Raw genomic sequence first — 27,134 nt, 5'->3', positions numbered from 1 at the left:
GGGCATGGCCGCCCCCCGCCGCCGCGCCCCGCGGTAGCCCCCCCAGCCGCCGCGGCCGCGGGGTGTGCAGGGGCCGGGGGACAGCGAGCGGCGGGGACCCGCAGCCCAGCCGGTTCCCCCTTCCCCGCCGCCGCCCCGGCCGCAGGGGCACCGGCGGGGCTCCGCGGAGCGTCCCCTCTGGGGACGGCCGTGGGGTGGGGTTAGGTGGGGGGGAAGGCGAGCACCGCCGTGGCCGTGCCCCTCCGGAGGGCACTGGGGCTTGGGGTGATCCCAAAGCCCCTGGGGGAGGGGGCTGGGGGACCGGCGCGGCGAGCCGCAGCGGCGCGGCATCCCCCGGGTTCCCACCCCTGCCCCCGGACCCCTCCGGACTGGGGTCCCGATAGCATTCAGACTAGGGTCAGTGCCTGATACCCCACGTCCTGGGGATGTCCCTGGTAGTCCCCAAGCGAACAGAGGTCCCTAATACCCTCGAGAGGGAGGTTAATAGACTCGGGGGGCGTCCTCGGAGCACCTGGAGATCTGGTAGCCCCCAGCCCGGCCAGGCAGAGGCGGACGAGTGGGACACGGAGGGAGCTTCCTCGCCCCTGTCCTTGTGACCCAAAGCCAGGCCTGCCCAGGTGGGAGCTGCTCACACCTCTCCTGGGCACCAGCTGCCGCACAGGATGCCGGGGCCCGGGGCGACCGCGGGGGTTCGGCTGGGAGCAGCAGCCATGGGGTGGCTACGTTAGGAGGTCTGAGAAGCTGCACCTCGAGTGGGGAGCTGTGGGGGGGAAAACAGCCTTTGCAATGGCATGTGATCGGAGCTTATGCTTCTCACAGCCCTAAAGGAACATGATACTCATTCTCCAGCCCAAAATTATTTTATAAGTTTCATAGCAATTGCTTCACCCTCCACTGAAATGCAGCAGCTGTTTGCCACTGCCCAGCGTTTAGGGGCAGGAGGTGAAGGAGGGTCCTGCATGCATGTTGTCAGAGGGACTGTGGGGAGGGAGGATGCAGCAATCCATGGTGGGATTTGGCTGGGGCAGTGGCAGTAAAATCCTGTAGCCCCTCTGAAAATGCTGCATCCTTTGCTGGTGGTGGTTTGTTTGCTGGAGAGATGCTTCAAGCAACATCATTGCTTCTATGGGCTATTTTGTCTGGTCCAGGCAGGTGAAGCTCTTAGCAGGGACCCCAAAACCTCTTCCTGCATTGCATGTGTACGTTTAGGTGGGTGGGAGGACTTATGTCCCCATCTTAGAAGCCTCTCATACAACTATGGACCAAACATAACCTTCCAGAGCTAAAGAGTCAAGCAGAAAGTGGAATGGCCTCTGTTCATCACACCCACGCACCTGGATTGAGTTTGCTCCGTACCTTCACCGTTCTCCTAACAGAACTGTTTAACCCCTCCCATCTCATTACAGTAATGTATTTATGATATCACCCTCGAATTTCCTGCCCTTAACAACCCCAGAAGGCTGGGAGGGAATAGAGCATTTTTGGAAAGTATTTAATGCTACTTCAAGAGGGCGGGAGGCGGTCGGAAGATAGATGGGTGCAGGAACCTTGGGCTGACGGGGCTCTCTGCAGGACAGCTGAGGAAAAGGACCGCACCTAGTGAGAGGTGTGCGTTCACATTTCCTGCCCGGGGCTGCAGCCCAGCTCTAGTGCCTGCTGCTACACTCACTTGCTTGGACAATGAAAGAGGACTGTTGCTTACTGCGTGCTCCTCTGCTGGATCCACTGGACTCCCTGCTCTCCTTCAGGGTTTGAAAAGCAGCCTGGCACCGTGAAGAACACTCAGCCCATCTATTCATTGAAATGTGCACAAGAGGACGTTATTTAACATGAAGCTGAAGCCTCCCAGATCCAGGGAGGGGAGATGAAGGTCCCTACAGCTGCGTTGGTATTTCTGGAGGTTTCTGATCTCTTGACAGCAGCTACCAGGGGCGGGTGCTCCAAGATGTGGAGTAACAGCCTGAGCTATTACACACTCAGGATTGCACACTAGGTTCTCCTGTACACACATTTTCAAAAGCTTTTTAATTCTTAGTCTCCCAACGCTGACTTAGAGGAAGGAGTCTGGATGGACAGAGGGGAGTGTGGTAACAGGTCTATATAAAACTGAATGTTTCAACTCAAAACTCCCAGGCACTAGAGAGGAAGAGATGTGTGAAATTAAGCTGTGGCATCAGCCAAGGGATTTTGCTGACCGTGCTATTTTTCTCTCTGTAGGTGTTCATCTCGGTGGGGCCACACTGACCATGCTCAGGAGCTTCTGTCTCCAGCTCATGTCCTTGATTTGGATCCTCTTGGCCCATCACCAGCTTGTGCAAGGTGAGTCTCCGTACACATGGGTCCTTCTCTTTCATATCCATCTTTTCAAAGCTGTCCTTGGCATTGCTGAAGTCTCCTCAGATTTCCATGCAAAATAGAGATGGTCTGACCTGGAAAAGCAGAAAATGATGCCCAATTATTACTCACCTGGGGTGTGACACTGGAGGCACCTTGCCCACGGGGGTGACAGTGCCTGAGCAGACTGGCAGAGACATCCCTGCTGCTCTGTCTCTCACAGTTCGGGTGAATGGGTTCCCAAACCAATGAGCTTGTTCAGGGGGAAGAAGGTCCCAAAAGTGAACAGCTAACCCTGGATTCAGTGAGACAAAATCCTTTCCCAAATACTAGTTTGCTTTATCCCTGCTCCAGATAAGCAATGAATTCCCAAAGCCATGTGCCAGGAGAGATGGTTACAAGTAGGAAAGGTGGTGATACTCAGGCTTGGGGCTGAGCAGACCCAGGATGCTGTTCCAGCTCCATAGTGACTTGTTTTAGGAGGCTCTTACCCTGTGCAGTGGGACCTGCTGCTCCACTGCAGCAAAATTGCATGCACAGGGGATTTCTTCCCCTGCTCATTTTCCCAGGCAGCACAAAACACTGCTTGGGAAAGTCTGAGTGCATTTCTAGACATGAGGGCTTTAATCTGTTTCAGTCCAGGATAGAGGGGCTCAGGTAAGGACATTCACCTCCTGAGCCTGGCCTGGGACTGCACAAGACTTCTGGAGAAACCCCCTATTTCTTGACATTTGCTCTAGTTCTGCTGCTTGAGGAGCCAGACTGAACCAGCTCCCCTGTGGAGCTCAGATGCAAGCAAGTGATGGGGAAGAGGGGAAGGTGGAGATGAAAGGGAACACCTGGCACAAAGGAGAAGATGAGAAGTGGCACAGCGAGGCTGTGGCTCAGTTACAGCTTCTGTGGCTTTTAAATAAATAAACAGAACCGGATACCTGGCCCCATGTGATGCCAAGTCCTGCTTTCCTGTGCTGGAAGGGGAGTGCTGGCAACTGGGTCCTGGAAGAGGGCAGGACCCCCTGGCAGACCGCTCTGTGCCAATAGTTGTCCTTGGGGATGGCGACATCCTGGGAGGCAAAGTTAAAAAAATTCTTTCCATTTCCATCCTTGATCTTTTTGTGCCCCTTGCAGTATTTGGCCCTGAGCTTTCCCACCATACTTACTGCAAGACTGTGGGACCAAGGTCCCTATTACACAGGTTGTCTTAACACATGGGCAACCCCAGCTCTTGCCCAGAAGTGCCCAAAATCTAAGGGAAGCAGCAGAGAAAAGGTGGGGAAGATGGCCAGAGACTGAGTAGTTTTGAAGCAGAACCCCATTTCTCAAAAAAGACAGTGTTACTGCTGGTTGGGTTACTGTGAAATCTTCCTCTCTTGTGTGGCATCCAGCAAGTGAGAGGAAGGTCCCCCACCTTACAGTTCTGGGGACAAGTAGGCTGAGCACTTAAGGAAACACCCAGGGCCACAGGGAGATCTGGAATCATCTGTAGTCTCTGCTTAATCCAAGTCCACATGTCTCTTGCCTTGTAGGGGATGACTGCAGTGAGCGCTGCAATCTCGCTCACGGCTGCTGCGACCAGGATGGGAAGTGCAGGTATGGCTTGTCTTTGGCTCTCTGCTGCTTCTGACTGTAACTTCTTTCCTTCCCTTGGTGCTGTGTCCCTGGGGCCTACACCCCTTCCCAGAGCTGAAATACCTCCTCCTCCTTCACTCACCCACACCTGGAATCAATGACTCTGCTCTCTTCTTACCTGATGCCTTTTGGAATGAGAGATTTTGATGCCTCAGCCTCTTGCTGGTCCCTCTAGCCTTTGCTCCTGTGCTTCCAGAGTGCCCACCTTCACAGACTGACCAGTGTTACTCTGCTGAGCCCTTTTTGTCTAGAGGGAAGTCTAGGACAGCCTGACCATGCCGGGTGACGGGAAGCAGCCTTCAGGCTCAGATATGATGGGGGAAAGTCATCAGGGAGCAGGGCAGGCATGAGGGTTGGCCAGCTTGCTTGGCCTCCTCACTGATTGAGGTGGAGGTGCTCTCTCTGGGGCATGGAAGAGAGCTTCCAGCCATGCATATAATTGAGGGCTTCAGGGGTCCCCTCTCAGAAGCCTGAGCTGTGGTGGGGATCTCTGGATGTTTTCATAAACAGCAAACTGTGAGCTAGAGCAGCAGAAGTGCGTATGTGCTACTTGGCATCCCAGATCCAGCTGGTGCCCAGATCCCATAGGATCAAAGCTCAGAGCCCAACCCTGCACTTCAGCCTGGGAAGCACCCATAAAACTGCTCTGGGCTGCCACAGACCCACTGCCTATTGTCCCACTGTAGGACCATCTGGAGCCCCCATTCAGTAAGGCAGCACCAGGAGGCAAAGGCTGCCTTTGGGCTGGCCGGGATACCTGTGGTTGCAAGGGGACAGACTGCCCAATGCCACCCTGATCTCCTTGCCAGGGCATGATCAGTCCCTTTTACAGGACAGCCCCTGGTGTCACACCACACCTGGGCTGCTTGTTCTTGCTGACTGCCACATCAGGGAGTGTCCAGCTCTGGTGTGGCAGGGCCCCCCGTTTGCAGCTGCATGGAGCTCCTCCCTGAGCCCTTTCAGCAGCTGTGGCTGGTTGGGGGAGCAGGGTGCTGCTAAGCCCCAGCAAGAAAGGCCACAGGTGTCCCAGCTGCAGACCTTTCTGCACGTGAGTTGCTACTGCTGATTTCAGGCCTCCAGAGCATTTGCTGAACCATGTGGTTTGGCAGTACCTCAAAATCACCTCAAATTCAGGGAGACTTGGCTGCTTACCTGGCCTCCTCCCTGGCAACTTTTAGGTTGGCCAGCTCCCTTTTGGAGAAGTGGAAGAGTTGATGCCACCTGCTCCTTGCAGGTACTGAGGGGTAGGGGAGTCTACATCCCTCTGCTCAAGGCTGTCTGGGTATGAATGTATTTCCCCAGACTACACCAGGCACATGGTATCACTTCCAGTCCCATCAAAAAGCCTCTAATTTATATATATATATATATATAACCATTTTTCTCACTCCTTATCTCTTTGGAATAGCATTATGTGACAACAGCCAGCCCAGGTTTGAAAGTGCAGCTGTGGGCCAGCCCAAAAATACTGCAGTCACCACACATTGTGCTGAAATGAGCCCCAGCCATGAAAATGAATCCCCTTCCTTACTCTAGAAACTGTGTTGTTTTTGTTAGGTTTCATTTCGTGCTGGTTTAAGTATAGCTTTTGTTGTGGCTTGGTGCCACCTCCTCTCAGCTCTCATCTTGTTATCACTTGCTTTCCTCCTTGGAGCTGGCAGGTCTGAGGGATGCCTGCCACTGGAGCAATGCAGCTTGGTTTTACTTAGTCATTGCCACTGCCCTGCTCTTCTGGGGCCAGAAGGCTCGGTGTGTGCTACAGGTTTTCCCATTGCATTGCCCTTGTGAGCTGGCTGATAAGCCTATTCTGTGCACCAGCCATAGCAAGCAAGGTTTCATGGCTGGATTACCATGCACTCCAGACAAAAAATGACACACACTATAATGCAGAGAGGAGCAGTGAAACATGCAGACCTCAGCAGCCTCTTGTCCCTTTCCCTCAGGAAGCTCAGGGCTAGAGATGGGCTTTTCTCTGCCTGTCAGAGTGGCTGCCTGCTGTGGGAGGCACGGGAATTGCTGAGCTAATGCAGTGGTGTATACAGAGCGGCTGGTTGGAGGAGAGCAGAGGGACGTGGGCAGTGAAAGTGAAGCTGCTGAGCTCTGCTGCTGGCCACTCACCCTCCCTGGCAGCAGAGGGTGCCTGCTCCTGCTCTGTCTGCTTGCTTCCTTGGACAGATGAGATACCAGTACTTACTCCTCTGGAGGAGGGAGCTAGGAGGTCCATGGGGCCTTTGGGAGTGTTTCCGAGCACTGCTGTCTGTGGGAGCCCTGCACAGCACACAGCCAGCTTTTCTGCAGCTCCTGCTTGGATTTGATCATGCTGCTATGCCCTGTCCTCCTGCAGGTGCGATCCAGGCTGGGAGGGGGAGTACTGCGAGGAGTGCGTGCGTATGCCGGGGTGTCTTCACGGGACGTGCCACCAGCCTTGGCAGTGCATCTGTCACACCGGCTGGGCAGGCAAGTTCTGTGACAAAGGTGAGTCATGGGCTTGACATCCCTGCCTCTGGTGCTGAGGGCAGAAGCCCAGCACACCCTCATGGATATGTCAGCCAGCATAGCCAGAAGCCACCTGGGTGATGCTGTTTTGGCTGCCAGGGAGATGGGATGTTGCCTGGCTGCCACAGCTGGGACCATTCCCTTCCTGCAAAAGAGGTCAGACTGCTGACACTTGTTCCCTGGCTGTGTGGCAAGAACTGGTGTGATGCTGGCCAGCCTCAGGAAATGGAGTAGTTGAACTCATTGCATTTCTGATGCTGCATCAGGACTCCAAGAGGCATTCCCTGCTTTCCCCAAGGCTTCCTGCCTTCAGCAGGTGGCTGGGGGACTCCCCTTCTCCAGACAGAGGCTTTTCTGTACCAGGGGTCTTCACTGGTCAGACAGTTGGCATGCACTGCACCTCCACAACCACACAGGCACTGTTGCTGCAGGTGCCTATTGGAGGGGATAAGAAAGAAGCTTCTGCCATTTCTCCATTCCCATGGGTTTTGGTGGGTTGTGTTTGTACTGAATTGGCCACATCAACCCTCTTTTCTCCCTAATTCACACCGTTTTCTTCCCCTCAGACATACACATCTGCGAACACCAATCTCCCTGCCAGAATGGGGCACAGTGCATCTACGATCGAGATGGGGAGTATGCCTGCTTGTGTCCAGAAGGTTTCCATGGGAAGGACTGTGAGATGAAGACAGGGCCATGTGAGAAGGCAGGGTGAGACACTGCAGTGAGATTGCAGACAGCATTAACGTCGGGTCATACACTGCCAAGTGGAAGCCCAGCTTGGCTCGTTATCTGTGAATTTCCATACACTAATGGAGTTAAGCCAAAATCACCTCTGGCATTGGTTTAGCGGTGCACAGTCCCATCAGGGCAAGGGCTTTGTTGCAATCTGAACAGATTCCTGTCCCTGCTGTAGGAGGATAGGAATCTGTTCATCATGCCTGGGACATCCTATCTCCCAGGCAGCCAAACTGCTGTAGGCGTGATGAGCTGACATCCATGATGCCTTTGGGGAGCATCAGGAGGGCATGTTTCCTCTTCAGATCATTTGGCTGAAGACCTTCCCTGGTGGGTGGTGGGCCCGTGTACAGCCACAGCCTTTGAGGAGGTCCCACAGCCTCTCACCCCCAGAGACTGAAACTCCCACCCAGTCTTCTCCTCGAGATAGCTGTCCCCATGGAGAGAGCTGGATACACTGACCATGCAAGCAGCTCTGCATGTTTACCTCCATAGGGCGGGGAAGCTGCTTGGTCTTCAGGGCCATGATCTATCCTTGCTGTCTCCACACAGGTCTCCATGCAAGAATGGTGGGCAATGTCAGGATGAAAATGGCTTTGCCAGTAACTTCACCTGCCGGTGTCTCGCTGGCTTTGTGGGGGCTCTCTGTGAGCACGATGTGGACGACTGCCTGATGCGCCCCTGTGCCAACGGGGCCACCTGCCACGACGGCATCAACCGCTTCTCCTGCCAGTGCCAGGTGGGTTTTGAAGGGCGTTTCTGCACTATCAACATCAATGACTGCGCCAGCCAGCCATGCAAAAATGGGGCAAAGTGCTATGACCGCATCAATGACTATGACTGCTTATGTCCTGACCGTTTCACTGGCAAAACCTGTGAGATCTCCGTCCCTGAGCCCACCTGGTCTCCTCCCTACCAGCCTGCAAACCATGAGAATGCTGGAGGTGTGAAAAGCACCACTAGTGAGACGCCGGGGGTGACACAGCCGGAGCCCATCAGGACTGTGGTCACAGGGCGGCGTGTGGCCAACCACAGTGAGAAAGAGCCGGGGGGAGGGTTGTTGAAAATCTCTGTGAAGGAGGTGGTGACCCAAAGGGACTCAGGGCTGAGTGAAGCCCAGCTGGTGACAGTGCTGGTGTTTGGGGTGCTGACAGCAGTGCTGGTCCTCATCACTGTCCTGCTAATGCTGAGGAACTGGCAGAGAAGCCGTCAAAGGTCAAACTGGTGCCAAAGCCCTTCTCAGGCTGCAAGAAAGCTCCAAGATCAGGAGTGTCAGGTGGGCATGCTCAACACCATCTTGATTGAGCCAAGGAAGACCACAGAGCTGTGAGCTGCGAGGACTCTGAACCAGGCCCTGGCAGGTCATCATGCTGGCAAACCCCTCGAACTGCAACCTGTGGAACCACACCGGCACTGACCGGGCAGTGGGGAAAGGCTCCCAGGGCAGCAAACATGTCAACAAAACCCTGGGTGTTGAGCATTGGTGTGATGGCCCTGTCTGGGTCTGAGCTGTCTCCTGTCTGGCTGGCTCAGCTGGTACCCATGGGCATTGGAAGGCGGGGTTGTGTTGGGCCAGCCCTGCAGGAGAGCGATGATGCGCTGCTTGCAGCAGCCCATGCCACGCAAGCACTGGTACCATCTGACACGAGCACTCAGAAACAGGACAGGTAGTGCCGAGGAGGGCACAGCCCTCTTGCAAGCCCAAATACTGCCAGACCCTTTGTAACTCCTCTCTGTGACTATGGGAAGGGGCTTTATCCTCATTTCTGCTGGTGTTGGGATGCTTCTTCCGGGGCCTTTGGGACAGTTGTGGCTGCAGGGATCTCCCTGCCACAATACTGTATGGGGTAGTTCCTGGCTGTTTCTGGAGGCTGTCATTTCAGATGCCATGTCCCTAGGGAGTGAGCAAACACCCTTGCTCCCTGGCCTTGTGTTTCTGTGAGCCAGTTCAAAGAGACTTCAAAAATCATTGCAGGTCTCATGCCCTTCTTCTACCCTGGCTGATGCTCCCTGCTCCTGCTGTCAGACTTGGGGTTACAAACATGTTCCATACTTTCCTCCTATGGATTATTATCCAGGGGTCTCTTTGACCCACTTACCAAGCCGTCCTTTCTGGTCTGGCCACAAATGACCAAGATCCTTTGCCTCTGCAGTGTGCACTTCTGCCTCACTCTTTGCTCTCCTCTGGAGTCCTCTGGGCCTGAGCTGGTCCTTGTCATATGTCCTCATAGGTAAAGCTGGAGATGGACAAGGCTGTGCTGTGGCTGGTTCAGGAGCAATACAGGATCCAGGTCCTCCTTTCCTCTGCCATTCTCTCTGAGGCAGGCAGCTGGCTCTAACCTCAAATCAGTCATTGCAGCATTTCTTGTTACACCAAAGGCTAAACTCCCCACAGTGGATGTGAGAACAGGCTACTGAGCCTGGGATGGACATAGCAAGCAGACACAAAAATGCCTTCTCCACCATTGCTAAAGCATGGCTAAGGGGCAGTAGGTGGTCAGGTCACTTAGCCTTTGCATGAGATCTGTTCCCACCTGTGCTGGTCTGGTGTGCAGCAATCACTGGCTCTCTCCTGGGACCTGGGACAGAAATCACAGGGATTTCTGTGCCTCCTCATGGGCAGAGATGGCTAAGCTGTGGGGCAAAACTCCCCACAACCCAAACCCTACTACTGGCTTGTAAGGTTGCACAGCTGGGTTCAAGATGGTGTGAAGTGAGCCAAAAAAGGGACTGCTCAGGCAGGAGTGAGAGCTGGGAGAGGGGACTGGAGCTTCATCAGAAAGATTATTTTTTTAATACATGGATGGATGATGTACCTTTATCAAATAAAACAAGTACAAGCCCAGAAACAGTGTATCAGAGAATCATAAAACAATTTAGGCTGCAAGGGACCTCTGAACACCAACCTCCTGCTCTCAGCAGATCCAAGTAGATCAGGTTGCTCAGCAACTTGTTGAGTATCTCCATCACTTCCCTCAAGAATGCAAATCCAGATTCTGGCACAGGAGTAGTCCTGCCTTATTCTCCATCTGCAGGGATGGGGACGGCTCCTACCCCTGGACAAGAGCGTTGGGAAGGAGGAGTGCAGGTATGGGACTATGGCAAGAGCAAGATCCTAAAACTGCAAGCAGCTGTGGGTTTGGGGCTCTGTGCAGCTGGGAGCAGGGCAGGAGGGATAGAGAATTTCCCTTGAAGGAGCGGTCTTGAAATAAACTAGAGGCCTTGGAGGCCTTTAATGCAATTGCATTCCAGCCCCTTCAAGGCAAGGCCTTCTCCACTGAAAACCAGAGGAAAGGTAGTAAGATCCCTGAGTGCAACCTTCTGGGCTTGGAAAAGCCTTCTGGGAATAGTAGAGGGTAGGGTTGTCTTTGTGCAGAGAGGGCACCACTCTTTTGTCTCATAAGGAAATAGGCATCTGGTGAGGAAAAAGGCCAAAGACCTGAATTAACAGCTTCACAAGGATATTTCCACTTTATTTTACATTGCATATGTGAGACTAAGTCTCAAACTAGGAGTTACTGATTCTTCAGTGAGTAGAAAATCCCTCTGTAATCTCAAAGGGAAGCCTTAGAGGGAAGCAGGATCCCACCAACCAGGCTTGCACAACTCTAAACAGCAGGTCACATCTTCCCTATTAAAGGAAAGGCCACAGTGCCATGCTCCCATCCCTGAGGACACACAACTGCTGCCTGCAGGCAGGAATAAGCCCCTCCCTCACCTGAGCAGCTCCTGGACCTGCAGGGACAGGGCTGGTGTCTGAGGTAAGAGGAAAGCCAGCTGGAAGGGCTGCCTGGGCTAAGTCCAGGAGGGAGATCATTGCTGCCTGCTGTGCAGGAGGCGCTGGAACAAGGAGCCATCCTTCTGGCTTAGACGGGCAGGTGAATCCAGCTCTGCCACTCTCCCAGCTTGCATCACCAGCACTCGGTCCGAGTCCAGGATGGTGTTCAGCCTGTGGACAACAAATGCCAGGACACACATTGGTGGATCTGAGGTGAAGCTCTGGATACTGCTTCCCCTGCTGTTAAGGGTGGCCCAAGACATGCCCAGCATTAGGAGCTGTGGAGGATCTCTGCAGTGCAGCTCCCCAGAGAGTCTCTGCTCGCTGCTGAAATGCAGCACCTCTTAGGAGAGCATCATGATGCTTTCCAGTTGCTGGGCATGGCAGGGCACCAGGAGCACAGAGGGAAGTTCTGTGGTGGGGGGAAGCTCAGGGCATGCCTGATCCTGGGGTTGCACAAAATGTCTCTGTCCCTGCAGGGGTTAGTGAGTTGCTTTATTTGCCCCAATATTTCCTCATCTGCCGCCTCCCAAGGGCAGCAGAAATTGTGCCTCAGTCGTTATTCCCCTGCGGTCTGGCATCTTCGCTTATGCTACCATCACCACTGGATTTGTACTTGTCAGACAGCCAACCACAGGACCTACTGCACACATCTGTGCAGCCCAGGTCTGCCCAGACTGCCAGCAAAGCAGCAACCTCTGGCTCTGGATAGGGAAGACAGAACAGCAGGAATGTTTTTGCACAGTCATGCACTGTTCAGTGTGAAACTACAGCCCTACGAAGCTGCAGGTCACAAGGAAGACACTGCACAGGATTTGACTAGGTAAAAGGCATTATGGAGTTCAAGACTCTGGTTACACATTCATCTCCAAGAGAGTGCAGGCTGTGGCACTGGAAATTACTTGGAGGGGCAAGAGACATGTACAGAGTCACTTCCCATCCTGGATTTCACCCAAAGCTGAATGGCATGGAAAAACCATGGAAACAAGACAACCTTATCATCACCTCTCTCTCATTACTGCTCTCCTCCTTTGCTCTTCATCCCAGTGGAAAAAGGGGCTGGGGCCATCTTCAACTCAGTCTTGCTGCTTTGCCTTCTGCCACTCCTTCCTCTGCTGTTTCTCCTCTTTAATTACTCCCTTATCAAAGCTGGCCTTCCCCCACCCAACCCAAACACACACCTCAGCCCACAGTGCCCTTTCACTTCTACTCTATTTATGCCTAACATCCCTAGTGTAGGAACCGTATTCCCTTCACACCCCTCCTGCCTCCCTCCTACTTGATGTACTAAACAAGACCCACTTGATTCACTTGCCAGGCCCAGCCCACCCTGCCTGTCATCCATCACTCCCACTCCTGTGCAGCAGGACACCAGCCCCTGCCACCTGCTCATTTGATTTTTATTTTTGTGGTAACCTCTGTGCTTTGAAAACACCCTCCACAGAATTGCATAACCCTCCTCCAAATGCTCCGCTACTTGGCAAGAGTAAGAGCAGAGAACACCACCTAATGCTGATCCAGCCTTTCTCTGCAGCATTCATGTTTTGCCCTCTTCCCTCTGGCTGCAACCATCCACTACTCCTAATCTCTCAGATGTGGGGCAATCACTCTTGTCCTGTCCTGACTGGGCAGTGTCTGTCTTGCTGGCATAAGGTGCAGGCTGGGACTAAAACTCAGGATTTTGGAAAACAGAACTATCCAGGAGCTGGCTGCAGCCCTTCACTGCTGGCTGTCCTGCACTGCCCTCTACTGAGCCGGGGACACCTGCTCGTCCACGGTCTCCACATTGCCCCTTTCCATAGGTTAGTTCTCCATTACTCCTCACACCCTAATTTGGCAGAACCACAAGGAACGATTCACCTGCCCTACAGATCCCAGCAGGCACTGCCCAGGAAGAGAAATCTGTGATATGATATGGCATTTTGCCCTTTGCTGACACCAACTTCTGGGTACATTTTCCCCTTTTCACATCCAGTTGTTCCCAGAAAGCAGAAAAGGCAAAATGCAAGGTCCAGCTTTGGCACTTGAAAAACCTTATCACAGAGACCTTCATGCTCAGCTTGAGGCCCAGGCCTGGCACGTGCAGCCACCTCTCCCTGTGAATGGCAGGATGATTTTAGGCACAGAGACTCTTCCATACCTGTGAGCAATTGTCAAAACAGTTTTGTCAGCGAAGCGCTGGCGGATGGTCTGCTGCAGCAGCTGATCTGTCTTCTGATCCACACTGGCTGTGGCCTCATCGATGCACAGCACCTGCCGGGGACAGAGAGTGAAGGGAGCTCCCAAGCACCACAGCAGAGACCCCACTCCCCACCTAGAGAAGTTAGCACAGGATATCTGTTCCTATTACACCTCCAATTCTGCAGTGCTCTCCTCTGCTGTCTCCAGACAGTCACCAGCAGGTCACCCTTCCCTTACTCCAATGGAGGCAGTGCACTCACCTTGGCCTGCGTCAGGAGGGCTCTGGCCAGACACACAAGCTGCCTCTGTCCCACAGACAGACTCTTTCCCCTCTCTCCCAGCTCGCTGTCCAGCCCACCTGCAGGGATCAAGATCAGCAGTCACCTGCATCATCTGTACAGGGCCCCAAACAGCACCACCAGTCCAAGGTTTTCCCAGTAGCACACAAAATCCCAATTCTGCTCAGGCCCAGGCCTTAGGAACTGTAGCCTTTACACTTAGACACAAGCAACATCTGGCACAGCTCCCTTAGAACTAAGGCCTGGCTTATCTCTCAGCTACTCCTCTAACACCCACCGAGGCCGGGTCTCACCCGCAAAATTCTGCCACCCAATCCATCACCTGCCAGTCCATTTTCCTCTAAAGGTCAGGGAATGCCACTGGGTCCCACTGACCTGTTTCCACACTGGTTCTCGTGTGACCTTGCCTGATCCATTCCCTACTGCATCCACCTCAGCTCCCTGCCTGAGCTAAGGCCTTCTCTCCTCTCGCAGAACCTGCACTCATCAGCTGCTTCTCACTGGTTTCCAACTCACCCATCTGAGTAACAGCATCCCACAGGTGGCACTGCTCCAGCACCTCACGGAGCTCAGCATCTGTCCGTTTTCCCTGGGGGTCCAGGTTTTCTCTGATTGAGCCACTGAACAAAAATGGATCCTGTGGGATGATGGCCAGCCTAGATCTGCAAGCAAAGGAAAGCTGAGGGCTCATGGGATGGGTTCTGCAGGAAAACAAAGATCTGCTCTATTTCTTTTTTCATGGGGTGTCTTAGTTTGCTACAAATCTTAGAGGCACAGAGACATGGGTCACATATTCAGCCTGGTTTCCTTAGCACAACTGTTAATAAACAACAGAGAGACTCATAAAAAGCTGCCACAATCAGAAAAGAGGATGCCACGACAAGAGTGAGCCCTTTGCTCCTCACTCTTTATGTCAGCATCCAGCCATTGACAGCTCTCAGCCATTGTCAGCTACCCTGCACTCCGCTCAGCTGTACCTCAGTTCCTCCAAGCCCACCAGCTGGCTGTCAACACCATCCAGGAGAATCCGGCCTGATTTCATCTCCACCATACGGAAAAGGGCCAAGAAAAGGGTGGATTTCCCAGATCCTGTGCGACCCACAATCCCCAGCTTCTCTCCAGGGTAAACAGTGAAGCTCACACCATCAAGTGCATTAGGCAAGCCTGCTCTGTAAGCAAGGACCACTTGCTGGAACTCCACAAGCCCCTCGCTTGGCCAGTCAGCAGAAACCTAAGAAGGATACACAGGTGAGAAAGGGTATGATAACGATTGACTGTCATCTTCAGCATCACCTCCTCACAGCCCATGCCCCATCCCCCACTTTGGATGGTTGCTTGGCTTCTGAGCAGAACCAACACACAAGCCCAGTCCCACCTCCAGCCCACTCCTAGGCTTGTTTTTCCATCACAGCTTGTATCTAGCATCCATTCTGCTTCCCTACTCCTTCCTGTCACTTCAGCTTTCACCAGTTCTTGCCAGAGATTCATCCTCCCCAGGAGATATACTGATAAAATATGAGTGATCAAGGTGGTTTCTGTGGTGAGGGCCCTCCACACATCCACTGGAACCCTGTGACCTCCCCAGGGGGCAAATGGAGGGCAGAGAGCCAGAAGATTGGCCAGTACCTGAGAACACATTTGAGCTTTTACCTGGACCAGTTTTTTCTGGGGCTCCACTGGGATGTCTGTGGTGTACTCCTCTGTCCGCTCCACACTCACCATCATGATCTCTGTGTGAGTGAAACTGGAAATGAGGCCTGAGAGCAGGTTTGTGACAGACAGGGCATACGAGAGTGCCAGGCCCACAAGTCCTGCGAGGACAAAAGCATAAGCAAGAATGTCAGTGGGAGGGAAGGAGCTGGCATCTTTGTGGGCAGACAAAAAAAAGGAAAAGGATTCTGGAGTCTGAGGTCACACTTGAGGTTGGGGACACACAGGAGCAGAGACAGGAGCTGAAGCACCACACTATAGGTGACTTTCTAGGGACAGGAAGCAGGAGCTCTGGATCTTATCCCGGTGTAGGAAAATGTGTAGCTCTGGGCTGGGAGAGGAGGAACCTCTTGAGCCCAACTTAGGAATGGACATAGATCAATCCCTGGCAGTCTACCTGGATTTCCCAGCTGCTTCTGGTGCTGGATAATGGCAATCCCTGCAGTAGCAGTAACCACAGCAACCCCAATCATCTGCAAGCGGATGTCCAGCCAATCCATCACTGTGTTGCTGGCAAAGAGGCAGCGCTGGTTCTGCTCCAGACGCAGCTGATTCTCCAACTCAAACCTATCAGGCACACAACAGAGGTCTGCACCACTCAAGTTCCCCTTCTTCTGTCACAAGACCAAGGGCATTCCAGCCACCCTATAACCAGCCCCACATGAGAAAGGCCTTGGGCCTATAAAGCCAAAGCTCTGTCCTTCTGGGTGCTCATGCTTTCTGCTCACCTCTTTGTTGCCCGCATGGCTCTGATAGTGCTCAGTCCCGAAAGGGTCTCTGAGAAGTGGGTGTAAATGGGAGACAGGGTGACACTGTGGAGGCGCTTGAGCTCCCGGGATGTGAATCGGTAATAGTGCTGAATGAAGAAGTAGACTACAGCCAGGGGGAGCAAGACCAGACCAATCCAAGGGAGGCCATAGGTCATTATCACCAGCACGCCCAAGAGCCCATAGATGTTGGCTAGGAAGATGTTGAGGATAAATGGCAGGCTGTCATCCACACAGTACAAGTCTGAGGAGAAGCGGTTCAGGATCCGGCCTGTTGGTGTGGTGTCAAAGAAGGTGACTGTGGCCTGGCAATAAGGGAACGAGACAGTGAGAGCCAGGCAGCTGCAGTGAGATCCAACCACAAAACAGCTGCAGGAGAGCAGCACCAAGGGGAGCAGATAAGGCCACAACTCAGTGGCCGCCACAACTTCCTTACCTCAGCCTCCAAAGCCAGCATCCACTAGCAGCCAAACAACTCATGTTGTTTGCATGGTAAAAGGAAGCACTCCCTCTGTATCGAATGGCTGACAGCTACTGAGAAAGCAGGTACTCAGACACCATGATGGCCTAATAGTAGCAAGGCAAATCCAGCCTCTAATCCAAACTTCCAATCCCCTAATACTAACTCTAGCTTGAGGACCCAAGGAATCCAAAAACATAAAGTTAGTTAACTGGTACCTGCCAGCATTGCCCTAGATCTTGCTTAATAACTCCTTCCAATCTTACCTAAACCTGAACTCACCAAAAGATACTTTGATTTGACTGGCCCACATCTTGGCTAACATGGTAACATCTAAGCCTAATGAGTGAACAGATGTAGGTGTGAGCCATAAATCATCCCTCTATGGAACGAACAGGACACATTTTGAACCCCAGCTCATTGGCCCCTTGTGCTGGCTGTGGTGCAGCCCTTTTTGAGTGCAGTCCTACCAGCCAATACCAACAGAAACCTCAGTCTATCTCCTACATCCTTACTCCCAACTATGAGAAGAATGTCAGCTTGCAGGAGCCTCAGCCTGCTCTGGACTTTGTGCCCAATACCTTTAGAACCCTTTGGAGCAGTCGGTTGTGAATGACAGCAGCAGCACGGAGAGTGCCATAAGCAAAGAGGAACGCCCGAATAATGGTGAAGAGGGAGTTGGCCCCTGCAATGCTCCCATAAACTATCAGGTAGAAATTCACATCCACAGAGCCATTGGGAGGGGCTGGGGTCTTGTCCAGATCTTGAATGGGGGAACTGGAAAAAAGGAGGAAAATTATGAATCTGCCAACATCCTCTTGTCAGTAAACTCACAGAAGAGTTTACAGAAGAGTTTTTCATGAGAACCCAAGAGCATACTCCAGGGGAAATCAGGATATTTTAGCCTGATACTCCTGTTACACCCCTTTGGCATCTTGGGACAATACTCTGATTATTATGCAGCTAAGGGTCTTCCATAAGCCCTAGACAGAGAAGTCTTTTGGGCATGTCATCAGGTCAGGGATTTTGATTCTCTTTGTCAAAGCAGCCACACACGTCCTCTGAAGTGAAGTGGTCAGTTTATCCATCCCCACTCTCCAGTATCTTCACAGGAAATGCAATTAAGGGTATTTCCAGCTTCCTTTGGCACCACTGGACCATATTCACTTACACAAGCCCAGCAGTGGAGAAGAGAAGCAGCTCTGGGGAAGGCAGGGAAGCTGAGCAGGCCATCACAGAGGTATTTGATATCTGGGATATGCTGGAGATCCAGTATGACAGCCACCAGTCCGAGATATTTCTGGATGCTACAGAGAAAGACAGACTACATACAGAGAAATTCTGCATTTGAATCAGCAAATATGAAGCAGACAAGCTGAAGGGGAAGCTGCTGGAAACAACTTTTCCATAGTCTTGCTGCCCAGTATAGTCTTCTCCCGTTAGTAGTAGAGCAGGAGCAAGGCAACAGCTTTGAGCTGCATCAGCAACAGAGCACTGCTGCAGAGGTACAGTAATGCAAATGCAGCAGCGAGATGCCAGGTACAGCTCCCACATGTGCCTCTTCCTTCTTTGAGCCACTTTAATTTGGGGAAGAGAAAAGTGGTCTACCTGCTACAGGTAGAGAGTGTTTAAAGGTGTCTCTCCTTCTGGACTCCATGCAACCAGGGAATGAGACAAGAGGAGTGACTAAAGAGAGATGTGCTGCTGGGTGGGTAACTGCCTCACCTTGCATCAGAAACAGTGAGAAGAGGATTGATATTGCCAAGCAGCTGCCCATTGCCATCCAATAGGCCTTGTACACCTGAAAAGCTACTGCCCCTTCTTTCTTCTCTTCCTCCTTGTGAATGAGATTATAGTTTTGGGTTGGTTCTTCTGCCTCTGTTGTTATGGCCTCCTCCTGTCCCTGTTCATTAGGGGCTGTGGGAATGGATGCAAAAGCAAAGGTCAGTGCCGTGTTTAATTCTTCTTGCAGCTGTTCTTAACTGTGAACAGTGCAAGTCTAATCTATGAAGGACACTTTTTTCCCTCCTCTCTCCTCTTTCAAGACAGGTGCACCAACTCTGGCAGTTCTTCATCCAAAACTGGACTACAAGTGGAACAGGCTCAAATACTGCTCCAGACCAATACCCAATGATATGTGGGCCTCCTGTCCTTCTGTGCATACACCACCCATATATCTGCCTCAGCAGAGCAAGATGGTGGGAGTTCTGCTCTAAGACCAGCAGTCATCAGGTACATGTTCTGTCTGGAAGGTCAGCTGTGCTGCCCCAGCTACCCTTAAGCTCATCAGGAACAGACCTTTATCCTTATGCCCCTTGTCTGTATCCTTGAACCTGGGGAAGGCTTCAACAAGTGGCAGAATATCAGCTGGTGTTCCTGCAAAGAGAGACATGCAAATTCTTCAGCATCTGTGAGGAACAGGTGACAACCCTCCACCTTCCCATGGTCTCTTATCCTGAAATGACCCAGTTTTGTTCTCTCATAACATTCCCTACGTTACACAGCAACTGTACCCTTGAAGGCTCCGCTCCGTTCAACCTGTTACATCCTTCTGCCTCATCAGCTCCCCACATCTAAGGCTGTCCTGCTTTATCTGTACATCTGCACATTCTCTTCCACCCCATCTCTGCCAACACGCAGTGCTCTCAGCGTCCTCTTTTTTTGCTGGGTTCCTCACTAGTAAATCCTAACATTTTCAAGCCATTCCAAGACACAGGCACAAGTGAATGCCTAAGAAGACAGACAGTGTACCTGTCTTAACTATCCTGCCATTGTCCATCAGCAACAAGACATCGGCCTTCTCCAAAAACTCTGTCCTGTGAGTGCAAAGGACCCTGGTCTTATGTTTGAGAACTCCGAAAATGCATTTCTGCATAATATGGTTGGCTACATCTGCATCAACAGCAGCCAGGGGATCATCAAGGAGGTAAAGGTCCTTCTCCTGGGAGGGGAACAAAAGAAAAAAGGATACATCTGCTGGCCCTCTGGAGCAGGCAGTGCTGTAGAGAAAAGTCCAAGTGTCTCCATGTGGAAGCACCTTTAGGCTAGCACAATGTGCTTTAAAGACATGCTGCCACAGCTCACTGTACAGCTGAGTACTTCCAGCCTCTTTGTATTTGACTTGGCATGATCTGCCACACAGTTACTCCTTTGTTATTTACCTGGTAAATGGCTCTGGCAAGGGCTATTCGAGCCTTCTGTCCGCCACTGAGTGTCACACCATTTTCACCCACCTCTGTCCGGTCACCTGCTGGTAAAATCTGAAATATTCAAGAAAGTAATTTAGAAAGGGACAGGAAACTGCTGCAGACACAAAACCAGGACACAGGGGCCCCTCTCCACTCTCTGGCAGTAATTTCTAAGGCTGACACCTTACCAAAAATTAAACAATGCAACGGTCTATACACCAGTTCTACAGACAACTGGCAAGCTTGATTTAGGCAATGAAAATCTCTTACACTCCAGAATAGGGTGGTCACATCTGAACTACCCATTGAGAGCAACTTCTGGCCTAAGGTAATTGCACACAGTAATTTTCGGTGAGAACAAGAGCTGTGCCTACATCAAAATTATGTCAGGGTCCTTCCAAACAGTGTAGCAGTAAAAACTACCAAATTTCAGTACCTGAAAATAAGTCTCCTTTTGGTTTGGTAGCATAGCTGTATTCTACTAAGTCTCAAATAAAAATCTTGCCTTTTCAGAGTATTCATAGCTCTGGCCAAAACAAACAGGAGCTGCTAAAGCTTGGCACTTCAGAAAATCAGGTATCAACTTGTAAACTGGAAGAAGGCTAGCTTCCTACCATATATACAGCCAGGTTTACTGGCTAATACAGCCAGTAATTCAAATTTAGAATATATGTCAGGAGCACTAACTTAGCCCTTCCAAATCCCAAAGAAGTTACTTCTGATCCCCCCCAACCCCCAAAAAACCCATCAGCTGCTGATAGGTTCTGCCTGAAAAACCCAACAGTCATCAGTTCTGCAAGAACAACTCCCTTCTCCAGGATGAAAAGCTTTTGGCTCAGCAGCAGAAGAAACTACCCAAAGTGCTACAAGAGTGACCCCACACCTTAAAGAAGTATGGGCACACCAGGAATGGTGTGGGCTTGGTAATCAAAGCAGCACTGTGGGATGGGACATTGGAAAAGCAGTCTACACCCTGAAGAAATAAAGACTGATCCCAGTGAAGCTCAGGATGGATGCAAAAGCCCGCCAAGAAAGCCCAGGCGGGTCTACAGTCTAGACACTCACATTTAGGTCCTCAGAGAGGGCACAGGCCTCCAGCACCTCCTCGTACAGCCTGGCATTATATTCCCGCCCGAAAAGGATGTTTTTGCGGACAGTGGTAAACTGTATCCAAGGCTCCTGTGTGGCCAGACCAAATCCTTGCTCCAGGTCACAAACATACATTCGTCCACCTTGTCTGCAAGCACAACAGAAGTGGTTATAAAGGGCAGCAAAGGAAAATTGCTGGCAGATCAAAATTACCTATGGGCTGGCATAGCACTGGACAGTCCCCACCTGCCGTGGCATGGAGGGATCAAGCAGGGAAAAGTCTTTAGGCTACTTACTTAATGAGCTCTCCAGTAATGGCTGCAAGAAGAGAGCTTTTGCCAGAGCCAACCTTCCCAACAACCCCCAGGAGCATTCCCTGCAAAAGAAAAAGATGCAACCTGACATGCTAATACATGGTAGTTTGTCCAGATTTCTTGAGCCACATATAGCCTGTAAGGAAGCTGGCTGCTAGGACCATCTCACACATTCAACAGCACAGCTGGGTATAGCTGTCAGGTAAACCAGACTCCTGATAGGACAGGACACAGATTTGCAAGGAGTGTTAATTCTAGAGCCCTGCTCTGTTCCCTGTCCTGTTGTCTCCTGCAGCAGCAGTAGAAAGCAGAGAGACCTATCTTCTGTCTATAAGCCATGGATGTTCTCTAGCACCTTTCAGCTTTGAGATGTAATATGTGTCCCCTGCCTCCTGACCAAGAGAAGATTTTGATGCACAGCTTGTAAACTGAGGAAAACATGCCACCTCTGCTCCATTATTTCTAGTTTCCAGCATTTTTTCTCTAGTGCCACTTTTCTGTATTACCTCCCATGTCCTTGCTCACCTTCCTCAATGATAGGTTCTCAATGTGCAGTTGCAGAGTGCCTGTGGATGAGGGCTGCCTGGTGCTTTCCTCCTCAGCTGGCACCCACGAGAAGGCTGCACATCGTATCTCCATGGCAGTAGCAGTATCTGAAGGGCTATCTACAAGTGAAAAGCAGCACAGCAAAGCACTGCTGTAAGACCAGAAAATTAAAGCGTCACAAATACCACCAGCTTTGTTGTTCTCAAATGCAGAAACCACGGATGAGGCACTGCATGAGGCCCCCTACTCAACCACAGAATGAGACTCTAGTCTACTGACTTGCCCTTAAACTTATACACCCCTTCTTCCAACTCTCCTATCTCCAGCCCACACCAGACACACACGGCTGTCCAGGAGACACTGTAAGGATAAAACCTTAATAACCTGGTATTATTATTGCTGAAGGTAAAGGAATGACCAGGGAGCTGGCCAAAGGCAATGAAAGAAGGCAAGGGAGCTAATATGGCTCAGGAAAGGGGCTACCACTCAAGCCTTCCTGCTAGGTGAAGCCAAGTTTGTTGATAGCTTCAGTGTCAGAAGAGATCTGGTCAGAGGACAGAGCTACTTGTTCTACTGGGAGACTAATGACAAGCCATGGCTTATGGCTGGTAAAGTGGAATGCTACAGCCTTGTCTCCTGCTTTCCACAGAAATTAAGAGAAGTTAATGTATCCACTCTGCCTCTACCCAACTGAACACCTTGAATCACAGGGTGACAGCCAGCTTCCCTCCAGTACTGCCCCTGGGCCTCGCACCTCAGCTCTCTGCTCTGAATGTCTGCTGGCCTGAGTCTCAGGCCTGGCACATTTTTTAACCATTACCTGGGGCATAATAAGCTTCCAGGTCCTGGTCCATGAGTTCAAAGAATTGCTGGATTCGATCCAGGGAAACCTTGGCCTCCAAGATTGCATTCAACACCCATGGGAAGCTGTTGAGGGGTAGAATAAGCATCCCAACAAGGGCCAGTGCTGTGAACACCTGTATGGGTAAGCAAATAGCCATAAGCTGGAGCCAGTACCTCCCTTGTATCCTCCAAACAGCTTCACCAGTGAGAGCCTGAAGAGCTGTGGAGAGACATGGGTTGGATTTATTTCCCAGAGAAGACTCCTCAGGACTGCAGTTCCACTGTAGACTGTGCTCTGCACAAGACAAGTTTGGAGCTCTCCCTACTACCTACTCACCTTTGTGGCAGTGAGCTGGTGACCCAACAGGACATAGGTGACGAAGATGGCAATGGAGACAACAACAGGCAGTGCTGCCCACATGTACACGCACAAAGCATCCAGGTAACTGACGGCCCGTAACTTCTGCAGCTCTTTAGCCCGGCAGGCATTTATCCTGCTGCTGAAGTGCTTCTCCCAGGCGTAAAACTTGATCACACGAATGCCACACAGGAACTCTGTCATTAGCTGCAGGCAACAAGGAAAAGAACATCAAGCAAACGGTGACCAGGCAGAGTGGGCTGTGCCTGTGTGTGCAGCTGTCTCCTGCTAAGGGTCAGGCTAGAGATATCAGGAACCATTTATTGCTAACAAAGACATAAACTTAAGTAGCAACTAATGGAGCACTATTGTACTCATCCATCACACCAGCTTCTTCAGCAACCCATGCTGTGTATAACTAAGGAAAAGGCAAAATATTACACTACTTTCTAAGTGAAAGATGAACAACACAGGTGAATGGATGTGAGGAATGGCTAGCTCCAGCCTGGATACTATTTATTTGTGTTGACCTGACAGTGCCTTGAGATAATACCTGACTCCCAGGCCTGGTGCTGCCCTGACACAGTTAGTCTGTATCCAGAGCCTGGTTGGTTTGTTTCCAGAACTCTGGTGTCCCTGCAGGATGCAGTCCCCTAATTTCTGCTTTCATGTCAGCATATGTAGAGCAAGCTGACTGTATCCCTGCCCAATATTAAAGAAAACTAAAAAAAGATATTTTATTCAGCAATCCAGTCTTACAACAGTTGGAGAAATGGCATGATCAGATATGACTCTGGTAGATGCACCTTCTGTTGGGAAAAGAAATATATTTAGAGCTGCCAACAGTTCTGACAGGGAGTTGACTTATGTTTCATGCTGTCCCCTCAAATTAGAGAAACAATGCTAAAAGGTGCGAATCAAATGTCTGACATGTGGTGAGGAGAGATGGCACTGCAAATATGGGAAAAGCAGAGGGAAAGATGACTGAGAGTGCCAAGCCTGGAGCCATATAAAATTACATCCATGATCATTGCTTTGTCCAGACTGCAAGCCACTTTAACACTGATGGCATCACTGGAGCAATAGGATGGATGCATATCTAGAGGAAGCCATCAGGACTCTTAGCTTAACTACTACACACAGAAAATAAACTTGCAAGGGAACCTAAATTAGCCCAGGGGACAAGACAAGCATTAAAGGTTCATGATCTTATGGGTGAAACTACATCAGCCTGAAACACTTTTGACCAAAGTGTGTGTGTGTGTGTGTGTGCCCCTTCTGGCATTTTTCTCAACAGCTGCTGTGATTCAATTCATCTGCCTTGGATCATGACTAGTGACCAAGAAGCTAACATTCTGGGACAAACAGGGGAAAAATACAATTTCAGAGAGATGCCTCTGCCCCTCACCTTGACTCGTGTGTCCTTGTGTTTCAGCATCCTCTTGTTGTTCAGCATGATGCGGTTAGCTATCATCTTGTTGATGGGCACAAGCAGCAGTGCCAGGGCCACGCCTGCCAGAAAGGCTACCCCCACTTGCTGGTAGAGGAGGTAGAGGGTAATGGCAAGCTGGACAGGCAGGCTCCACAACTCATGGAAGCTGAGGCAGAAGTTGACCAACCTATTGGTGTCCGTGCTCATGAAGTTGACAATTTCCCCCACAGTGAAGTGGGCAAGGCTGGTGCTGCTGACACGCAGAGCCTTGCGGTAGATGGCGGAGATGACTGCGGCCCGCACCATCAGCATCATCTTCTTCGTCTCATAGCTGAACTGATTCCGCAATAGAGCGCCCAGGAAGGAGCCAGCAAAGAGCCCAAGGGCATAGAGAACCCCATGGCTCAGGGGCTCCTGCCGTGACTCCATGAAGTTCACCAGCAAGTTCAGAAGCAGAGGGCCTGAAAAATCCAGCAGACTGGCAGCCAGCTTGAGAACTCCAAGGGTGTAGAAACGAAGCCCAAAGGCTGCATGAAGGACTGACAAGAGGCACACAGCTTCCTGAGCATGGTGTGGGCTGTCTGGAGCATCACTACTCCCATCATCTCCAGCAATGATTGGGCTGGTAAGAGACACTGTCTCCTCCTCTGCTTGGTGAAGAGCTGCCTTCTTCTGCCAGCAAGAGTAGAACCGGTCACAGACCCTGGCAGCCTGGAGCTGGTGAGGAAGCACATAGACATCCTGCGGCTGGTTCAGCTTCTGCTGGTAGCCATGCTTCATAAGGGGGTTCATCCAGGTGTAAAAGAAGCGTGAGAGCCAGCTCTCACCATCTTCTGCCACTCTCTGCTGGTCAGGCACTAGGACCCCTGGCCCTGAGATGGGCTGGTCTTGTTGCCAGGAGTGATTGATGGAGAGGAAGTCTTGCCTGCCAGCAGTGGGGAAGAGGTAACTGGCCACATAGGCAAGCAGAGAGGCCAGCTGCAGACAGAGGATGGCAAACCTGGAAGAGGCACCGGGGTGGGCAGGGGACCAAGCTGTGCCACTCTGGCAGTACCACACCAGTGTGATGATGAAGGAAGGTAGGGGTAAGAGAGTGAGGAGAGCCAGGGCTGCAGGGCCCCTGGAAAAGCCGTGAATGGACCTGCAGAGCATGAGAAGAGCGAAGCCATGCACCAGCCATGTCAGGGCAGCAGTGCCATTGGCCAGCACCTCCAGGTACACAGGGCCCAGCTCCTGCTGGGAAACAGTGGCTGGGATGGTATCAGCAAAGAACAGGCCAGCAAGTACGAAGGAAGCAGTTATTCTCCATCCCCAGCTTGGCCTGCAAGGCACACCGGAGCCAGACCTTGAGGAGGAAAGAGCAGTGAAATAAATTACAATTGAAATTCCACTAGCTCTCAGTCCGTAGTGTCCTTTCTTCCTCTCCTCTTCCCCATATTTATACATCTACTCCTACTTAACCTTCAGGATACACCTCCCTAGATCTGTAACTTTTTCTGACTGTAGGCATTGCTAAACTACATCAGGTCAATACAGCCCACTCTTTGGTCAATACCAGAAATTAAATGCTACCTAAGAAAAGCATTTCTTCATAGAAATTTGTTTGCAAACGATGCTATTTTGTGGTCAAATTAGACTCCAATCCTTGAGGATTAACAGCAAAAAAAAAAAAAGTTTCTTTAACCTTTTTAACAGAAATTTTGGATGATGAAATTCTCTGTGTCAAATCACTGATCCTTGATTTCTTTGTCTGTCAGATATTTTTTTCTAGAAACATTTTTATCACTGTTAGTTTCAGTGATGCTGTGCTTGTAAAGTCTATCATCTATTGCCCATCAAAATATTTCATTATCACTGGATTCTTTGCGGCCTTTCAGTATCAGTCAATGTTGTCATGTTTATGAATTTCAGAAGAGGGTAAACAGAAAAACAATTTTGCATTCTCTGAACTCCTTATTGCCTTATATACATCTTCTATGCCACCTTTGATTTATATCCTCTCCCAGAATACTCCCAGTTTCCCCAGTCCTCATTCACTGAAAAAGCTTTTAATTACTTTCTGTGATGTTATGCCCACAATCCCCTCTATTTTTTCTGGATTCCTTTCTGTACACTGAATTAAGACAGATGCTGACAAATATCATAGGATTATAGTATTGTGTCTTTCCTTAATTACATATTCAGCACATGATGGGGAGATATAATTTCTAGCCTTTCCACCCCACCTCCAGTCATGCATAACAATCAAGAGCCAGACAAGTCAGTTGTCATACCTCGGAGTGCCAAGGAAGCAGGCACTGACCACTGCGAAGATCACATGAGGAATCACATTTAATGTCAGCTGGTTGAAGCAATGGCCAACGCTGCCACGAACCCACACAGGGAATGGATCTTCTGGGCTGGTCCCGCACAAACCAGCCAGGATGTTCTCCATCCTTTGCTGGTAATTCAGTGTGAGAGACAGCATGTTCTAGCATAAAGAAAAAGCAGCATGAGGTAAAAAACGTTAAGAACTACAGCCGCAGTCCAAGATGGAGTGATGAGTAATTAACAAAGCTACAAGTAACTTCCTGGGTCATAGTCCAAGCCCAACTATTGTTCACTCACTAGCATATAATGTACTTCATAAAATGATCAAGCTCCAGCTTAAAATAAATTATGTTGTTTATTCCCTTAAATCACCCCAGGACTGCTATGCCCTGTGAATTTGCAGCTTTCTTATTTCCAGGTTGATTTTTTTTTTCCCCATGACAAGTTTATCCTCTCTAAGTAGTATAAGGAAGTATTTTCCTTTCTATGGATCGGTATGAAAAATATTTTGAGCTGCTTAAACGATAACCTATTCATTGCCATGTTCGCGACACTTCCCACCGCGGTAGTCCTTAAGGCAGCGTGTCACATGAAACACCCCCTAGACGGCAGGGGAGGATGCTGCTGCCCATCCTGAGAAGCAGGCGCTACCTCTAAGCTAC

The 27,134-nt window shown here is 50.9% G+C and overlaps 2 protein-coding genes across 7 annotated transcripts in view; one reads left to right on the top strand and one right to left on the bottom strand.

Moving 5' to 3' along the window:
• The first annotated feature begins 296 nt into the window (after positions 1-296).
• DLK2 (delta like non-canonical Notch ligand 2) lies at positions 297-9,767 on the top strand. 2 transcript variants are annotated; one of them, XM_088052760.1, is made up of 6 exons: positions 297-1,888; positions 2,218-2,319; positions 3,861-3,924; positions 6,308-6,438; positions 7,026-7,170; positions 7,750-9,767. In XM_088052760.1, the coding sequence occupies exons 2-6, from the start codon at positions 2,247-2,249 to the stop codon at positions 8,525-8,527; spliced, it is 1,191 nt and encodes a 396-aa protein (XP_087908886.1). In that variant the 5' UTR covers positions 297-1,888; positions 2,218-2,246; the 3' UTR covers positions 8,528-9,767. The 2 variants fall into 2 exon arrangements, with proteins under 2 accessions (XP_087908886.1, XP_005526969.3); XM_005526912.3 differs by lacking the exon at positions 297-1,888 and having other exon boundaries at positions 2,051-2,319.
• Positions 9,768-10,649: 882 nt separating this feature from the next.
• Positions 10,650-27,134, bottom strand: part of ABCC10 (ATP binding cassette subfamily C member 10) — a 22,551-nt gene continuing 6,066 nt past the window's right edge. For 4 of the 5 annotated variants that reach the window (XM_088052758.1, XM_088052757.1, XM_088052759.1 and 1 more), the window contains 21 exons: positions 26,436-26,632; positions 24,139-25,507; positions 22,710-22,937; positions 22,350-22,506; positions 21,509-21,648; positions 20,966-21,045; positions 20,646-20,817; positions 19,554-19,652; positions 19,144-19,333; positions 18,691-18,768; positions 18,118-18,309; positions 17,564-17,699; positions 16,974-17,169; positions 15,894-16,237; positions 15,563-15,732; positions 15,106-15,266; positions 14,433-14,686; positions 13,972-14,117; positions 13,417-13,514; positions 13,116-13,228; positions 10,650-11,146 (listed from right to left, as the gene is read on the bottom strand). In XM_088052758.1, coding sequence (XP_087908884.1) covers positions 11,011-11,146; positions 13,116-13,228; positions 13,417-13,514; positions 13,972-14,117; positions 14,433-14,686; positions 15,106-15,266; positions 15,563-15,732; positions 15,894-16,237; positions 16,974-17,169; positions 17,564-17,699; positions 18,118-18,309; positions 18,691-18,768; positions 19,144-19,333; positions 19,554-19,652; positions 20,646-20,817; positions 20,966-21,045; positions 21,509-21,648; positions 22,350-22,506; positions 22,710-22,937; positions 24,139-25,507; positions 26,436-26,629 — 4,653 coding nt within the window. In that variant the 5' untranslated portion in view covers positions 26,630-26,632 and the 3' untranslated portion in view covers positions 10,650-11,010. The remainder of the gene's footprint in view (positions 11,147-13,115; positions 13,229-13,416; positions 13,515-13,971; positions 14,118-14,432; positions 14,687-15,105; positions 15,267-15,562; positions 15,733-15,893; positions 16,238-16,973; positions 17,170-17,563; positions 17,700-18,117; positions 18,310-18,690; positions 18,769-19,143; positions 19,334-19,553; positions 19,653-20,645; positions 20,818-20,965; positions 21,046-21,508; positions 21,649-22,349; positions 22,507-22,709; positions 22,938-24,138; positions 25,508-26,435; positions 26,633-27,134) is intronic. The other variant, XR_001331757.2, reaches the window with a different exon arrangement.

The sequence above is a fragment of the Pseudopodoces humilis genome, chromosome 3 (genome assembly GCF_049639895.1).
Source record: "Pseudopodoces humilis isolate 2021_Gansu_Grassland_sample_001 chromosome 3, ASM4963989v1, whole genome shotgun sequence".
In the NCBI taxonomy this organism is placed as follows: Eukaryota; Metazoa; Chordata; class Aves; order Passeriformes; family Paridae; genus Pseudopodoces; species Pseudopodoces humilis.
The sequence above is the reverse complement of the archived record's forward strand: the minus strand, read 5'-3'. Positions and strand labels throughout refer to the sequence as shown.

Excerpts from the sequence above, each read along its gene's own strand:
- DLK2 (XM_005526912.3), top strand. The coding sequence starts at position 2,151 with ATGTGTGAAATTAAGCTGTGGCATCAGCCAAGGGATTTTGCTGACCGT. Across the intron at positions 2,320-3,860 it reads CCATCACCAGCTTGTGCAAG|GGGATGACTGCAGTGAGCGC; the intron begins GTGAGTCTCCGT and ends CTTGCCTTGTAG. Across the intron at positions 6,439-7,025 it reads AGGCAAGTTCTGTGACAAAG|ACATACACATCTGCGAACAC; the intron begins GTGAGTCATGGG and ends TCTTCCCCTCAG.